The sequence below is a fragment of the Bison bison genome, unplaced genomic scaffold (assembly GCF_000754665.1).
Source record: "Bison bison bison isolate TAMUID 2011002044 unplaced genomic scaffold, Bison_UMD1.0 scf7180017862979, whole genome shotgun sequence".
NCBI lineage: Eukaryota > Metazoa > Chordata > Mammalia > Artiodactyla > Bovidae > Bison > Bison bison.
In genome coordinates this window covers 2,044,956-2,060,375 of record NW_011493551.1, presented here as the reverse complement: position 1 = coordinate 2,060,375, position 15,420 = coordinate 2,044,956, and the positions used below count along the sequence as shown (strand labels likewise).

The following is a 15,420-nucleotide window of genomic DNA, read 5'->3' as shown; positions in this document are numbered from 1 at the left end:
CTTGTCTTGTCCCTGATCTTAAAGGAAAGTATTCAGTCTTTTACTATTAAATATGACGTTGGCTTTGCTGCTACTGCTAAGTCACTTCAGTCGTGTCCGACTCTGTGCGACCCCATAGACGGCAGCCCATCAGGCTCCCCCGTCCCTGGGATTCTCCAGGCAAGAACACTGGAGTGGGTTGCCATTTCCTTCTCCAATGCATGAAAGTGAAAAGTGAAAGTGAAGTCGCTTAGTCGTCTCCGACTCTTCGAGACCCCATGGACTGCAGCCTACCAGGCTCCTCCGTCCATGGGATTTTCCAGGCAAGAGTTCTAGAGTGGGGTGCCATCGCCTTCTCTGGATGTTGGCTCTAGGTTTTCATAAATGGCCTTTTGTCAGGTTGGGGATGTTCCCTTCTTTTTCTCATTTGTTGAGCGTTTTTTATTATGAATGGGTCATTTCTCTTTACTTGAGTTATAATTGACGTATACCTTATGTAAATTGAAGACATTACCTCATTTATAATCATTAGTCATTTGAGAGTGGTCAGCGCAGCCAGTTATTAGCTATAATATTCTGAACTTAATTAAAATTTTAAAATGAAAATAATTAGCAGCAGTTTAGAATTTTTGTTTTGATTTTTTTGGTTCAAAATATTGTGAGTCTCATGCATCGTTCTGTATGTGAAAATGGTACAACCACTTTGAGAAAAGGTCTGGCAGTTTCTTACAAAACTAAACATACCCCTGCCCTATGATATAACTCTAAAGCTAGATATTTACCTAAGAGAAATGAAATCATAGGTCCATGTCAAGGCCTATAGGCAGATGAATATAGCAGCTTTATTCATAAAAGCCATAAATTGGAAAGTGCATAAGTGATTTATCAACAGGCAAATGGATAAACCATAGCACATTCACATGATGATGGTGACAAAATAGTCTTCAGTAACAAAAAGGGCTGGAGTATCGCTACAGGCAGTAACATGAATGAACCTCAAAAACAGTATGGTAGTTGGACTTCCCTGGTGGTCCAGTGGCTAAGATGCCATGCTCCCAATGCAGGGGGTCCTGGGTTTGATCTTTGGTTAGGGAACTAGATTCCACATACCACAACTAAAGATTCTGCAAGCCACAGTGAAGACTGAAGATCCTGAGTGCTGCAACCAAGATCTGGTGCAGCCAAATAAATAAATGTTTAAAAAACAAAAACAGTATGTTAACTGAAAGAAGCCAGACAAAAAAGACCATATATGGCTTAATCCTCCTTATATGAAGTTCCAGAACAAGTAAAATTAATTTATGAAAACTGATTGCCTTTGGAGAGGTTGGGGCAGTAGCAGGGGCTGACTTGGAAGAGTCCTGAAGGAGATTCAGGGCATGGTGGGAATGTTCTGTATCTTGATATCTTGATTCCAGGTTTCCCAGGAAATTCATTGAATCCTACAGTTAGAATTTATTGTATGTAAATTTTACGTGAAAAGAAAAAACTGTTCACAAATATTGATTTCTAGTTAATAGACACACTGAGTGAGGTATACTGATGTTTGCAGTTTATTCTCAAGTGCCCAAAACCGCGAGATGGATTGATACATAGATAGAAGGATGGTTAGGACAGGCAGGTATACGATAAAGCGTGTATAGTGACATGCTAATGTCACTGTGTAATCGAGCAATTCCACTCCTAGGTATATACGTGGGAAATTTGAAAACATAGTCATTCCAAAAGTTGTACCCAAGTGTTTACAGCAGCATTATTCATAATAGCCTCAAAGTAGAACAACCTAAATGCTAAGTAGCTAATGAGTGGATGAATAAAATGTTATCTATTCATACAATGGAATGTAATTGATCATACAAGGTATGAAATACTGAATGTGCTACCGTATGGTGAACCTATATACAGTATGGGTGAAAGAGTTGGACATGACTGAGCGACTGAACTGACTGATGGGTCAGCCTTGAAGACAAAAGCTAAAGAAACTAGACACAAAAGGCCACCTATTGTATGATTCCATTTATATGAAATTTCCAGAATAAACAAATCTGTACAGACAGAAAGTGGATTAGTAGCTGTCAGAGGTTGGGAAGAGAGGGGAATTAAGACTAATAATGGGCATGAGATTTCTTTTGAGGTGACAAAAATGTTCTGGAATTAGTGGTGATGTTTGTACTACATAGTGAATACACTTAAAACCACTAAAGCACACACTTCAAAAGTTTACACTTTATTTTATTTATTTACTTATTTTGCTGTGCAACTGTGGGATCTTAGTTTCCCGACCAGGGATCGAACCTCAGACCTTGCAGTGGAAGCATGGAGTCCTAACCACTGGACTACCAGAGAATGCCCCACAGTGTACACTTCAAAAGCCACTTTAAAGTGAGTTTTCTGTTATGTGAAGTATAGCTCAATTTTTTAAATGCTAAGAAATGTTAATGGTAGTATCTAGGTGCTGAGTAATAGGGTTGTTCACTATTAAATTCCTTCCAATTTATTGACAGTTTGGAACATTTTAGAGTAAAATGTTAGAGAAAAAAAAATAAGCCACAGAAAGGGAGCAACTACTTTTGTGACTTCTTTTAGAATTGGCCAGGGCACAGGGGGCTCTGGGCTGACTGTTGGAAGGAAGGCAGGAGGAAGTATTGTCTAATGTTGTCTAATGTTGTCTAATGCCTGACAGGGCAGTGGTGTAGATTCACAATCCAGTGTTAAAAAGATGTAGACAGCCTGCTGCGGGTTGACTACATTCTTGCCCACTGTGGAGGATTTCAAACTATATGGGAGGAGTAAGACTTGCGACTGTTTTTGAGGTCAACAGCATCCTTGAGCAATGGGCCTCGGAAACAGGAAAGCAGACACAGGCTTGCTCCTATACCCCTCCTTTCATTGCCCCCCAGACCAGAGGCTCTAGAAGCTGGGTTGGTCAGGGAGGAGGAATTTGTACAGAGAAAATTTAAGAGATTTAGGGGATTCACACTGAGATGCAAAAAGGTGCTAATGAGTTATTAAACACCTCTCTGTAGAGTAGCAGCTGAGAAAGCTGGAAACAAAGGGAAGGCAAAATTTGAAAATGTCTTAGAGGCTGCTTATAGGCTGGGAAAGATAACTGCCCACAGGCTAAACAGGGTGCTAGGAACAGTTAGGTCTGTAACTCAGTAGTTAAAATGGATTAAAGGATTGGGCTAACAGTGATGCAGTAATGTGGACTATTTTGCCATTTATAAAAGTAGAAAGGACTCAAGATTGGAAAAGTTTTGAGGGATGCGGCCCCGGGGGTGGAGACTTGAGTAGTGTACTGAGTTGAATAGGATCCCCTCCAAATTCATGGGGCTTCCCAGGTGGTGCTGTGTTAAAGAATTTGCCTGCCAATGCACGAGACACAAAAGATATGGGTCTGACCTGGGTCAGGAAGATCCCCTAGAGTAACAAATGGCAACCCACTCCAGTATTCTTGCCTGGAAAATTCCATGAACAGAAGTCTAATGGGTACAGTTGATGGAGGTCGAAAAAGAGTAGGATGTGACTTAGCGACTAAACAACAGCCACCACCAAATTTGTGTCCAACGACAATCTGTAAATGTGACTTTACTTGGAAACAGGGTCCTTGAAGATGTAATCAATTTAAGATGAGGTCAAATTGGATTAGGGTGGGCCCTCAACTAGTGACTAGTGTCCTTTTAAAAAAGGGAAGTTTGGGGACTTCCTTGATGGTACAGTGGCTAGGAATCCGCCTGCCAATGCAGGGGACATGGGTTCGATCCCAGGTCTGGGAAGATGCCACATGCTGCGGAGCACCTAAGCCCACACACCATATCTACGGAGCCCTTGCTCTAGAGCCAGTGAGCTGCAGCTACTGAAGCCCGAGCACCTAGAGCCTGTGCTCCGTCCACAGCAAGAGAAGCCATAGCAATGAGAAACTTGAACACCGCAACTAGAGACTAGCCCCCACTCACTGCAACTAGAGAAAGCCTTCCCGCAGCAATGAAGATCCAGCACAACCAGAAACAAATAAATAAGTATTTTAAAAAGAGGGAAATCTGGACACAGAGACACACAGGAGGATGCCATGTGTGGACAGAGGCAGAGGTTAGAGTAATGCTACCACAGGCGAAGGAACACCAAGGACTGCCAGCAACTGCAGAAGCCCAGAGAAAGCGTCTCCCCGAGTCCCCAAGAAGGGACTGACCCTGCCGACGGACACCTTATTTATATCAGACCTTTGGCCTCCAAACCTGTGAGAAAACAAGTTTCTGTTGTCTTAAGTCACCAAGTTTGTGATAATTTATCACAACAGCCCTAGGAAACGAACGCAAATAGTTTCGAGGAATTGTTTAGAATGTATAAGCTACGGAGAAGTTTACCGAAGATTGCTGGGGGTAGTTCTGAGACTCAGTGGAAAAAACTGAAGGACTGTGAGTGTCTCTGATGGATTTTGGGTTATGCTTGGCCCAGTCAGATCTGCCATCAGAACAGGCATAAAGAATGGAGAGATGTGGTCCTGGCTTATGCTTTCTCTGCTTCCCTGTGCTCAGTTTTAACAGGGGAGGCTGTCAGGATACACAGCAGTCTCCCTCTCAGTAGTTTAGGAGGGCTGTCCTAAGAATAGGGCTGCTGTGAGGGGACAGTTAAAAAAAAAGTCAGGGCTGGGGGACTTCTCTGGCAGTCCAGTGGTTGACTCTGTACTTCCAATGCAGGGCGCATGGGTTTGACCCCTCATCGGAGAGCTAAGATCCTACATGACGTGAGTTGTGCAATCTAAATACAATTTAAAAAATAGAAAGAATGAAGAGATGAAAAGACAAGGAGCCATTACACTCTCATTGTATTTTGATCATAGGTAAAAAGTGGCCATGTAGGAACACATCTCTACAGGGACTATTAGGGTGATCCTACATAGGCTGATGCAGTTAGTGCTCCTGTTTCTGGGACTGCAGAAAGGGCAGTACTGCCCTTGCCAAACCATGGCAGTGAGAATAGAAAAGTAGATGCTCGAACTTGCAGAATGACTGGCTGCAGGTATCAGAGGAAGGCAGTCTCAAGACCTGCAGAGGCTTTGTGTGTGTGTGTGTGTGTGTCTGGATGCCTCGGTGTCAACAACATTGAAAATCAGGAGACACAGGGTAGCATAGTTCGGTATTTCAAAAAAAGACCTTAGGACTTCTCTGCTGGTCCAGTGGTTAAGAAACTGCCTGCCAATGAAGGGTTCAATTCCTGGTCTGGGAGGCTTCCACGTGTGGTGGAACAACTAAGTCCGTGCACCACAACTGCTAAGTCTGTGCTCTAGAGCCTGCTTACAGCAACTACCGGAGCCCACGCGCCCTGCAGCCCGTGCTTCCCAGCAGGAGAAGCCACCGCCATGAGAAGCCCGTGCACTGCAACAAAGAGCAGCCCCGACTCACCACAACTAGAGGAAAGCCTGCACAGCAACGAAGACCCAGCACAGCCGAATATAAGTAAATAAATAAAATTTAAATAAAATCTGCAAGGGTGCTTTGGCTGGCAATTCCAGTCAGGCAAGGCCTATGAGATGTACTCAGATCAGGGTTCCTGCAAGTTGCTTCTGGGCCCTACCCTCTTTCCCTTTAATCCACTTTTCTGGCAGATCAACTTCCTAATGCCCAGTCTTGCTCAGGTTACCCACCACCCCAACTCTGAATAGGTCCACAGTACCTCCTGAATAAAACCCTTAGCTTCTTAACATAGTATCCAGAACTCAAAGGCTTGGTCCTGGTCCACTCTTCCAACCTTCTTTTGAAGCCCTTTGCTCCTCTCACTCTGGGCCCTTGCCAGCTTCCACATGTATCTAACATGATCCTGTCTCCCCGTATTTGGTCCTATTCTTTCTGCAGATAGTACCATTCCCCCAAATTTCTATCCGTCTAAATCTTACTTGGTCCAGCTACAAACCTCCTCCAACAGGGAATGGTTCCTCCTGCCCTCTGCCTTCCCGCCCCATTCAGCTCACCCAGTGGGGCTCTTACTACATACTTTCTGTATTAACTTGGGTTGGTCCGGACTGTAAAATCCAGAGAGTCCTTTGATTGCCCGACCAGAATAATTTGTCCACTCTCTTTAGAGACAGCATCAGTGCCACCCAAAACCCAGAGGATAGGGGAGCAGAGAACCCCTAAAGAGATCCTTGGTGCTTTGAAACAAAGACCTATGTCCAAGTATAGGTGGGATGTAGCTTTTCCATGTGGAGAAGGCAATGGCACCCCACTCCAGTATTCCTGCCTAGAAAATCCCATGGATGGAGGAGCCTGGTGGGCTGCCGTCTATGGGGTCGCACAGAGTCGGACACGACTGAAGTGACTTAGCAGCAGCAGCAGCTTTTCCATAAGACCTGTATAACCTCACTATTTTACTTAATACCTCTTTGATATATTTGGTTCACGTATTCCTTTATTCATTCAAAAATAGCTACATAAGCAAAAACCAAATATAGTCCTTAACTCATAGAACTTACAGTCTAGTGGGAGAAGCCAAAACTAATCAATAATAAACCTAGAAATGCTGCAGAATGGTGACCTGAGACATAGTGATTGAATCTTGAGAAGGTTTTCAGGTTTTCTAATTCACACGATCCTGTAAATTATTTTAACTGGGTGACGAGCCTTTTATTTCACAATTAAACTGGTCCTTTACATGTTCCAGAAGAGGTACCTTTGGATTTAATTCACGCTGAAGTGTGAATGAGCAAGGCAGCCCTCTCTTCCTAAATCCTTGAAAGAAGATAGATCCTGTGGTTGAAGATGACTGCAGAGGCCTAAGGAGGCTAAAGAACAGTTTCCTTCACTTTCTGATTTTGACTGGGGGACACTTGGAAGCTGGCTCTGAAGGATCCTGTCTAGAGGACAAGAGAGGTGTGGAAGTCATAAGGCCTTTGCTGACCTTCACTCTTCTTAGTAGCTATAGAAGCATTGTGTGCAAAATTTATCTGTGTACCAAAACAACCTGCACAAGAATAGGTTATAATGGCAGGAAAAAAGGATCCCTCCCAGCTTCAGCTCACATGACAGTGGAGATAACACCCAGCACGGAGAGTTCATAATGTACTGGCCCATTTCTGAACATCACATATGTTACTCCTTTGAAACTTACCATCAGCACCTGGGGCCTCCTTACGTGAGGTCTGGGGTGTTTTTGATTAGAGCACCAGAGAGATTCCAATTCAAAACGATTCATTCGGTTTGTAGGTTTTCCAACTCACCCTGCAAGACTGAGGACCACTGCCACCTCCCTCAACTCTGCCCCACGCCAAGCCTGGCTACTTGTGGTACTTTCAGGCTTTCAGAGAGTTTGGTCTTTGCCTTTGCTGTGGCCCAGACAGCCTGGCCCCCTTGCCCTCCAGCTACAGTCTGAGTTTTTGAAGTGTAGGATCCATGGCTTATTCAACACTGTAGCCCCAGATGGTGACTCCCAATGAGTAATGCTTCAGGACTGCGTGAGCTTCCAGTCCTCTTCTCTGCCAGCTTCTTAACTCTGACCTTGTGGTCCTGGCTAGGGAAAATGACCTAGCCAGAAGTTTCACTCTGGGGTTCCAGCCCCGATCTAGTTTGTTTTTAGCTGTTTAGAACCGGTTCCTCTCATTCCCCTCACTGAGTTCCCTCCCCGGATTTCTGGCCCTGTGGCCAATTTTTGAAGAGGATTCCATAGCAAAGCTGGACAGTTTTTGTTTTTTTTTTTTTCCCCAACATGTGAAATATGTAGATGTTAGTCTTTAGTGTGTCTGAAGGAGACTGAAGGGTTAAGCTTTGCCCCAGCCCAGAGTAACCTAGTGCCCCAGGAAGTAAACTATTGGGAATGATTTGTAGCACACATTTGTCCTTTAATTTTTCCCCATTTTTGCCGGTGATCCCCCACTGGGTGAGCTTTGCTGGGAGACAGAGCCCTCCCCCAGGAAGAAGGGTAGAGGCAAATGACCTCGGCCAGGTCAATCGGATGTTCTTCTGATGACTCTGCCTCTCCAGGGGGGTGACTTGGAGACCCTTCAGCAGAGGGGTGACTGCTGAGAGTCAAGTGGCACTAAATGGACTGACCTTGGCTGGGTTTACTGTTCCTTAGCCCCCTTCCTTCTTGCCAGCTCTTCAACCTAGTTTAATTCCAATGAATCCAGTTTCTGTTATGTTAGCCAAAGTTAGTTTCCAGAGCTTGCGATCCAGATTGACATAAATCTGAATGTACATCTGCAGGGGATGGTTTAAATAAACCAGGGAACGTCTATAAGATGGAATACTACATAGCAGTTCAAAAGATTAATGGCAGGGAATTCCCTGGCAGTCCAGAGGTTAGGACTCCAGGCTTTTACTTTAGAGGGTATGGGTTTGATTCCTGGTCCAGGAACTAGGATCCCACAAGCTTCGAGGCTCAACCATAAGAAAAAGTTGAAAGAGTTATAGCAGATCTAGGTGTTCTGACATGGAAAAATCTCTAAGATGCAAGTCTAAGTACAATATGTACAGCATTATCTAAAACTTAAAATTATGTATTTCTCTGTGTATGTATGTGTTACCAGTAGAATGAGAAATCATGAGTGACGTTCTTTTGTTATGCTGTATTTTCAGGCCTAGAACAGTGACTGGCACGTTGTAGGCACTCAATAAATATTTGTTGAATAAACGTATTGCATAGAAAAAGATCTGAATGAACACACATCAAACAGAAAATAGGGGTTTCTTAAAGGAGGGACAAGAATTATTTGTATTTTTTTAAACAAGGACTGTGTCTTCATGTATTACTTGTATTATTAAACAATATAAAAATAAAAGAACTAAATATAAACAGGTGATTAAAAAGCCATTAAAATGTTGATTTCAAAGACTATCATAACAAATACAAGTTAGTTGGCAAGGAAAGGGGGAGAGAATGGGTATTCCAGATGAGTACATGATATTTTGGTGAAGTTGCTGGTCTGTTTGACAAGAGAACTAATCATTACATTTTTTAAGCCTTTCCCCCCTTTTTTTTTTTTTCAAATGTTCAATAAGCAGCCTCATCCCATCCCTAACCAGGCTCAATATTGATGCAAGACTCAGAAAAGCTTATTGTACACATGATATTTTTATATTTTGACCTAGGCATCAAAATGTCCCACTTTAAGGAGAATGAACAGTAGGAGCAAAAGTGGAAAACAGAAAGCTGCATCTGGGAATTCCAAGTCATTTGCTTTGCTGGAGGGTGGGAGTGGAGAGGACGATGTTGGAACTGCTGGCACGGGCAGATCCTCCTCTTCTTTCTCTTCCACCTTGTTCCTTCTTTTATTTCTCCCTGTATTTCCTCCCCCTTTTTCTCCCCCTTCCCTTGAGGCGAGGGCCTGGAAACACAAAGATGATTCAAATACCCCCTCTGCCTTCAAACTCCAGATCTGTTGGGATAGGTAGATGGATTTGCAATCACATTTGCCGTGGACTCCAGTCCACGCCTCTGCTCTTCAACCATCTTTTAGATCCCTGGCCTTCTTCCCTTCTCCACATTTCTGAATTCCTGCCAATCTGTTCTCTACTTGGATATTTAGACCTTCATAATTCTAAACTGTGTTCTGTTGTTTGTGACTCATGTGTTCATTTGTCTCCCTGAGTTTACTGTAATCTCCTTGAGGGCTGGGGCCACTTTTCTGTGACCTTTTGTTCAGCCAAGCAGTTGGAAACAAGATGACTTTCTGAACTTTCATGAATGCCTGCTGTACAGCTGTGCTTATCATCACGCTGACAATCAATAACTCAACAGGGTAAGGATGATTTCAGGAAAGCCGTGACATCCTTGCAGAAACAGGGTGTGCAGGCTTGTCAGCTGCGGGCTACTTTTACAGCACTCAGTCAGCAATGATACTTGCTTTTAATCAGAAGTCACAGAATAACAGTTGGTTTTGAGGAGGAACCCTCCCTTTTTCAGGGTAACCGATTAAACTGTAACTACAAGTGCAATGTATGGTCCTTATCACACAGTAATGGAGATAGAAGGGCTATCTGAGAAGGGAGTTCAGCTATTTTTTTTTTGGCTGCATGATGCAGCATGCCAGATCTTAGTCCCCTGACCAGGAATTGAACCTATGCCCCCTGAAGTGGAAGCATAGAGACTTAACTACTGGATCACCAGGGAATTCCTGTGGAGTTTAGCATTCTTAATACTTACTGTCTCACCTTGAACATTTATCTAGACCTAGTGTGTGCTAGGCACTCTGCTGTGAAGCAGCTCTTCAGAGGTGATCTCATTTAATCTTCACAATACCCCTCTGAGAATTATTATTGTCCTCACTTTACAGAAAAGGAAACAGACTCAGAAAATCAAGTAACTTGTCTGGGGTCACACAGCTCGAAGTGATGGAGCCAAAAATTGAAAGTCGGCTCACTAACTTTACAGCTTAACTCTTAATTATAGTGCTGTAGTTCCCCAAATATTAATGACATTGCATGAAAAAAATATCATCAAAACAGATGAACCAGAGATACAGTTGTATGGTCTTCTTCTAGTTGTAGTGGTAATAGTTTAAAGTTTTGAACATTTCATTTGTGTGAAAGCATCAATTTAATTCAGTCAATTAATTGATGTCCTGGGTGTCATGAGACCAGGAAAAAACCTAAAAAACTTGTTCACACTTCAGGGAAATGGCAGGATTTGAGCCTTGGGTTCCCTTCTTTGTATATGCAGAAATTATACAACCTGGATTTTCCAAGGCTGCCTGGGGTTCAGTGAAAAATTTCACTGTTTGTTGAATTTTGCCTTTCTTTTCATGCATTTGCACAATAAGGACAATTTGTTCAACATAAAACTAAATGCAATTTTATTTAGACATTTTACCCAAAATTCATCAATTGAAATAATTAGAACACATGATTCAATTTTTGGTTTGGATAACAGAGTCTGAGTATTTGCTTATGCATTTGTCCAAAAAATATTTATCAAAAGGCCACTATGTGCCAGATGCCACGGGGAGCAAAATAGATGTAGTCTCTACTCATGTGTGGCGGGAAGTCTAGTTGGGAACCCTCACATGAAATGAACGGTGACATCAACTATATAAGTTGTGGTGAGAGCTATGAAGGAAGAGTTCAAGTGCTATGTGGAAGTTTGGTAGGGGAACTGATTTATTCAGGGGGGGCCATGGAAGGCATCTGAATCAGTGACTTTTATTTATTTGTTTATTTTGGCTGCACCACTCAGCTTGTGGGGATCTTAGTTCCCTAACCAGAGATCAAACCCGGCCCCCCACAGTGGATATGCAGAGTCCTAACCACTAGACTGCCAGGGAATTCCCTGAACCAGTGACTTTTAAACTGATATGTGAAAAATAATAAGGCAGGCCACCCAGGAAAAGCAACAGAGCAAAGGCTTCTGAGAAACTGAAATGTATGTGGATAGAACTTAGGGAAAGAAAAGGAGAGTGCTGGGTGATCCTCACGTGAAAGGTTGTCAGAGAGAACAACAGGAAAAATATCCATAGAAAAACCCAGCAGAGGAAACTAACACAGAGAAAGAAATTAATGCTTTAAGTTTACAGTGTTCTAGCATCTATTGCCTCAGTTAATCCTCACCAGAAGCCTGTGAGGTAGGGAGGGAAAGCATAATTATGATTCTTTCTCTCTTTGAGGATTAAAGCTCAGCCAGGGACAAAATTATGCAGGTTTTGGCTCCATGATTGAGATCAGAGAGGTAAACTGTGGCTTCCCTGGGAAGCCAGAAGGGAGCGGGTGGAATGAAGAAGTGACCCACTGGTATGCTGTCTGAAGAAAGCAGGCTGTGAAACAAATTTAGTAAGTACTTCTTGTCTGCTGCTCTGTACCTCTGTATCAGGACAGAAAACTAATCTTGCCATTTTAGAGAGTGACTCTTGAAGTCACTTTCAAGTCCGACAATTCTGTAATTCTGAGACTTACACATCAGGACAGAATTTGAGCGTAAGCTGTATATTTCTGACTTGAAGCTAAAAGTCGGTGGAATCCGGAGAGTTAATCAAAATAAGAAACTACAACTACCCGCAGGCCACGGGGCTGGGTTTCCCACCGCCCCCTGCTTGGCCCCTCACCCCTTTCTTTTCCGCCACGACAGGGGGCCACTAATGACGGTTAGTTATTTGAACAGACCAATAATGTCATGAAGTTATTCGGGTTGAGGAGGGGCGGGCAAGTTATCCAATCGTATAAAAAAGGAAGGTAAGACTTTAGCCAATCGAAAGGCATGAGGGCGGGGCCAGAGTTGGGGGCGGTGAAAGAAGTTTGCTGACTAAGATGGCGACTGAGGCGCAGAGTGAAGGGGAGGTGCCAGCCCCGGAGCCTGGCCGGAGGTGAGCCCAGTTCTTGGTCCAGCTGCCTAGGAAACGAGGCCGTGGGCTGGTCGTACTGACGCCTTTCTCTTGGGTCACGGTGACCCAGGGGGCCAGGCTTTGTTCCTTTTTTCTGCGGCGTTTCTCATCTTTGCGCCTGCAGGGACTGAGGCTCGGTGGTCTGGCGCCGGCGCTGGGCACAGCCAGGACCCTGGTTGATCCTGCTGATGCTGTTGGGAGGTCCACTAGCGGGGTTGGCTGCAAACCGACCTGTTTGTGGTGGCAACGCTGCGTGCCTTTGCGCTGAGACTCATCTCAATGGTGAGGAAACAAGCCCAGAGCTGTTAAGCGAATTCCCCAACGTCGCACAGCGCTGGGAGAGAACGCTGTCAGATCAGATCAGATCAGATCAGTCGCTCAGTCGTCTCCGACTCTTGGCGACCTCTGGTCTCCCGCATTGTAGACAGACGCTTTACCGTCTGAGCCACCAGGGAAGTAGGGGGAGAACGCTGTCAGTACTTTTTAATCTCTTCCGAGGCAGTTTATATGGTTAATTCGGAGCACAGATTTGAATGTCGTTTGGATATGGATTTGAGTCCTTGGATCAGTTAAACATTTGAAAATTTTTAATGTAATGAAAACATTTAGCATGAGATCTACCCTGTTGGTAAAATTTTAAGAGCACAGTGAGTGTTGTCGACTGTAGGTAGTGTTGTGCAGTAAATCTCAAAAGCTTATTCATTTTGCTTAACTGAAACTTTAAGTAAATAGTAACTTCCCATTGCTCTTCTCCCAGCTGCTAGCAAGCCCCATTCCATTCTTTAATTCTGTGACTTTGACTATTTTAGACATCTCGTGTAAGCGTATATCTCATATAAGTGGAATCATTTGTCTTTCTGCAACTGGCTTATTTCAGTTAGCATAATGTCCTCAAGTTTCATCCATACTGTCACATACTGCAGAATTCTCTTTTGTAAAGGCGAGTAATATTCCACTCTATGTATATACCATAGTTCGCCTGTATCTATTCATATGTCCATGGACATTTAGGTTGTTGCCACATCTTGGCTATTGTTAATTATGCCTCAGTGAACATGAGACTGCTAATAATTCTTTGAGATCCTAATTTCATACTTTTGGATAAATACAAAGAAGGAGATTGCTGGGTCCTAGGGTAGCTCTATTTAAAATTTTTTTTGTGAACTTCTAGGCTACTCGCTGCTGTTGTTTAGTCTCTAAGTTGTGTCTGACTCTTTTGCAACCCTATGTACTATAGCCTGCCAGGCTCCTCTGTCCATGGGATTTCCCAGGCAGGGATACTGGAGTGGGTTGCCAGGAGATCTAGGGATCAAACTGGTGTCTTCTGCATTGGTAGGTGAGTTCTTTACCACTGAGCTATGCACTGCCCTATTTTGTTTTCCTCCCAGCAGTGTACAAAGGTTCCAGATTCTCCAGGTCCTCACCAACACTTTTTTTTTTTTTTTTAATCATAGCCATCCTGACAGATGTGCGATGATACCGACTGTGGTGAGGAACAAGGCAAGGCTGCCCACTCTTGCCACTTCTGCTCAACATAGTATTGGAAGTCCTAGCCAGAGCAATTAGGCAAGAAAAAGAAACAAGGAGGGATTGAAATAAGAAAAGGAAGAAGTAAAGTTATCCCTCTTTGAAGACATGATTTTGTATGTAGGAAATCCTTAAGATGCTAACAAAAAAAAAACTATTCGAATTTATAAACAGGTTCAAGTTGCAGGATACAAAATTAACATACAGAAATCAGTTATGATTCTATACGCTAAGAATGAACTATCTGAAAAGGAAATTAGGAAAAGAATCATAATTATAGGAGCACTAAAAACAATAAAATACTTGGGCCAATTTTTAAACTTCTCTCAGCTTCAGTTTCTTCATTTGTAAACGGACATAATGATGTCTACTCCAGAGAATGTCAGGATTAAACCAGACAATCCTTTTAAAGCTATCAGTGCTGAACCTAGTAGTTAATAACCACTCCATACTTAATAGTTTTTTGTTCTTCTAGTAGAAGAACTAAAGAACAGATCAGAGGAATCAGTTTAGGAAATCATTGCTTTATTTCTACAGAGTGTTTTCTCCCAAGTTAGCACACTCCCAAGATAGCTTTTCCTAGAAAGAATTTCTAGGTGGTTTTACCCCAGCTTTAAGAACTTAGTTGTCTTAATTGAGAAAATGCATATTGGAATTCAGCGAAAGAAAAAAGAAAGTGAGGTCGTTCAGTCGTGTTCGACTCTGCAACCCCATGGGCTGTAGACTACCACACCCCTCCATCCATGGAATGTTGTGAGTACTGGAGTGGGTTGTCATTTCCTTCTCCAGAGGATCTTCCCAGCCAAGGCATCTAACCTGGGTATCCCACAGTGTAGGCAGACGCTTTACCGTCTGAGCCACCAGGGAAGTATTAATTCAGTCTGGAATTCAGTAGAGTGAGCCTATTTACAGTGTTGTTTGTTGAGTCTCTAAGTCAAGTCTGACTCCTTTTTTAAAAAAAATTATTTTTTTATTGAAGGATAATTGCTTTACAAAATTTTGTTGTTTTCTGTCAAACCTCAACGTGAATCAGCCATCAGTTCAGTTCAGTCGCTCAGTCGTGTCTGACTCTTTGCGACCCCATGAATCCCAGCATGCCAGGCCTCCCTGTCCATCACCAACTCCTGGAGTTCACTCAGACTCACGTCCATCGAGTCAGTGATGCCATCCAGCCATCTCATCCTCTGTTGTCCCCTTTTCCTCCTGCCCCCAATCCCTCCCAGCACCAGAGTTTTTTCCAATGGGTCAACTCTTCAAATGAGGTGGCCAAAGTATTGGAGTTTCAGCTTTAGCATCATTCCTTCCAAAGAAATCCCAGGGCTGATCTCTTTCAGAATGGACTGGTTGGATCTCCTTGCAGTCCAAGGGACTCTCAAGAGTCTTCTCCAACACCACAGTTCAAAAGCATCAATTCTTCGCCGCTCAGCCTTCTTCACAGTCCAACCCTCACATCCATACATGACCACAGGAAAAACCATAGCCTTGACTAGACGGACCTTTGTTGGCAAAGTAATGTCTCTGCTTTTCAATATGCTATCTAGGTTGGTCATAACTTTCCTGCCAAGGAGTAAGTGTCTTTTAATTTCATGCTGCAGTCACCATCTGCAGTGATT

General features: G+C 43.3%; 1 protein-coding gene across 2 annotated transcripts in view; it reads left to right on the top strand.

Moving 5' to 3' along the window:
• Positions 1-12,173: 12,173 nt before the first annotated feature.
• The window catches only part of ARHGAP19 (Rho GTPase activating protein 19), a 71,661-nt gene continuing 68,414 nt past the window's right edge, over positions 12,174-15,420 (top strand). For both annotated transcript variants that reach the window (XM_010833049.1, XM_010833048.1), the window contains exon 1: positions 12,174-12,262. In XM_010833049.1, the coding sequence (XP_010831351.1) occupies positions 12,207-12,262 (56 nt within the window). In that variant the 5' untranslated portion in view covers positions 12,174-12,206. The remainder of the gene's footprint in view (positions 12,263-15,420) is intronic.